The 2,395-nt window shown below is 35.4% G+C and overlaps 1 protein-coding gene across 1 annotated transcript in view; it reads left to right on the top strand.

The window, feature by feature from the left end:
• The window catches only part of LOC123522062 (NKG2-A/NKG2-B type II integral membrane protein-like), an 11,829-nt gene extending 9,904 nt beyond the window's left edge, over window positions 1–1,925 (top strand). Inside the window, exons 2-3 of the mRNA XM_045293265.1 lie at window positions 1,212–1,312; window positions 1,603–1,925. Coding sequence (XP_045149200.1) covers window positions 1,212–1,312; window positions 1,603–1,714 — 213 coding nt within the window. The 3' untranslated portion in view covers window positions 1,715–1,925. The remainder of the gene's footprint in view (window positions 1–1,211; window positions 1,313–1,602) is intronic.
• Window positions 1,926–2,395: the final 470 nt, after the last annotated feature.

Consider the following 2,395-nt stretch of genomic DNA (forward strand, 5'->3'; position numbering starts at 1 on the left):
GACATTGGGCCTCTATTGAGGTCCTCCCTCAACACAAGAACACTTTGTTCTAATGACCTGGCATTCTGTGATGCTCACCTTCCCGACACAATCACTGAAGACAAAAGGGTGTGTAAGCAAATTTGGTGAAGAAATAGGATGGTGCCTAGCTATTAGAATATATAGCATCTGGAGTTTTAAAGGCTTGAAGTTAAAGAAGGAGCCATCTAGCAGGGAAGTAACAAAGCCTACATGGAATAAGCCCACCAGCTTGTGATCACAGGGGTCAATGGTGTCAGGTATCAGGTTTGCCAAAGACCCCAAACAAACAATCATATCAATGTGCACAAGGAGCATCAGAGTGGAGACCCGAAGTCCATCTGTAGACAATTGGACATCTCCTCACAGAAGGGTTAAAAGGAAGGGACGTGCCAGGGTGCAGTATAGCACCAACAAAACACACAACATTCTTCTAGTGCTTTAGTACTTCCTACCCCCAATATCATGACCCCAGTTCTACCTGACAAATCTGACTAGACTGGAGCATGTTCACGGTTACAGGTGAGAGCTCTCGACACATGGAATCCAGCACAGATAACCACCTGAGTAACACTCATGGGAGTAGAGATACCATGAGAATCAGGGTAAGGTGGAAACAGACGAGGGGAAAAGGGGAAATTATCACGATTGATATATAACACACATACATCCCCGGGGGATGAACAACAGAAATCTGAGTGAAGGGAGATAGTGGACAGTGTAAGATATGAAAATAATAATAATTTATAATTTGTCAAGGGTTCATGAGGGTGGGGAAGGGAGGGGAAAAAGGAGAGCTGATACCATGGGCTCAAGCAGAAAGAAAATGTTTTGAAAATGATGATGGAAACATATGTACAAATGGGCTTGATACAATTTATGTATGTTTTGTTATAAGAGCTGTAAGTGCCCCCAATAAAATGAGGTTTTTTAAATAATAAAACTAGAAGAATGAAACTAGTACATATTAATATTTAAATAGTTACTATTGCACCAAAACTTAACAAATGTAGAAAAGTTTTTGACAATATGTAATGTGATTTTAAACTTACTAGAATTTAAAATATTAGAATCTAGGCTTTTAATATTGTTTGGAAAAATTGAAGATGAAGCAAAAGAAAGTATTGTCAATATTTAAAAGTAATAAAATTGCTCATAATGGTAATTAAACCAGAAATATTTGTTTGCAACAGGCATTATTGATGTCCATATCATCTTTTTCATGGATTGGTCTCACTCGAAAAAGTACAAGTCATGATTGGTTTTGGTTAAATGGCACACTTTTCAAAAATAAGTAAGCATTTCTGAATAATTCTTTTTAAAGTATAAAAACTGCAAAAAGGAAAACTTAGATAAGAAATATAGCTAAACTGAATTAGAAACCTGTAAAATAACATAGAAAGTAAAGGCCATTAAGTGATGACACAGTATATTTAAGAATAAAGCACTCAGTTTCTGTAAAAATAATTTGTTATCTTTAAGAACTATAATTAACCATGTGTATAACATTCTTCTCTTAATATTACATGTAAAATGGCTTTTTGGTGGAATGGTAACAGGGATATTCATTTTCATCCATTACAGCCTAAGCCACTTCCAAAACCCCAATCGTAACTGTGGTGTGATACACTCAGAAGGCTCTGAGGCAGAAGACTGTAAAGATTCATATATGTACATTTGTAAGCATAACATTTAGTGTTAAAGCACTTGATCTTCCCGCTCTTCAAGTATCCAAGAAATGGAAATAGTATGATGATTGCAAAACTCCTATAAACAAATACATTATTTGCTCGACTGGAAACTCCTTGTTAGGAACCCTGGTGGACAATATCTGATGTGCTTCTTCCTCAGCTTATATTCACCAGTACATTTTTCTGTAATAAAATATAACTGTGAGTATAACACCTCATAGTATGTTAAGTGAGAATTTCTTTTCTATATGTTTATCAGTATAATTTTGTAGCAAACCAAAATACAGTAATATCTGTTTTCTTATAAGAAAACTAAATATCTGGTTTTCTAAGTATTCAGATTTTCTATTATTTTCAAGAATTTTTTAATAGTATTAGCAACAGCTGAGCAATTTTCACAATGAAAACTTTACTTGTGGTTGAGGCTTCTGGACTGCTAAAGTGCAGACATATAAAGCCAAGGAAATACTGGCAAGAAATTTCCAACACTCCACAAATTAAAAAAAAGAAGACTGGAAACAATATGTGCTGGATTTTCTAAAGAAAAATTGCTGAGACTCAGAAAGAAAGATTGTAACGGTGGCATTTTACTTTCCCTGCACCAAATGCCTCTCTCCGTGCCCATGATAGCTGTGAAAACCAGCTGCTATACCGCTACTTGAAAGGCAGATTTAAAGCTCTTAAAA

This window comes from Echinops telfairi, unplaced genomic scaffold (genome assembly GCF_000313985.2).
Source record: "Echinops telfairi isolate 266 unplaced genomic scaffold, ASM31398v2 ScPeMD7_1957;HRSCAF=2489, whole genome shotgun sequence".
NCBI classification, from domain to species: domain Eukaryota; kingdom Metazoa; phylum Chordata; class Mammalia; order Afrosoricida; family Tenrecidae; genus Echinops; species Echinops telfairi.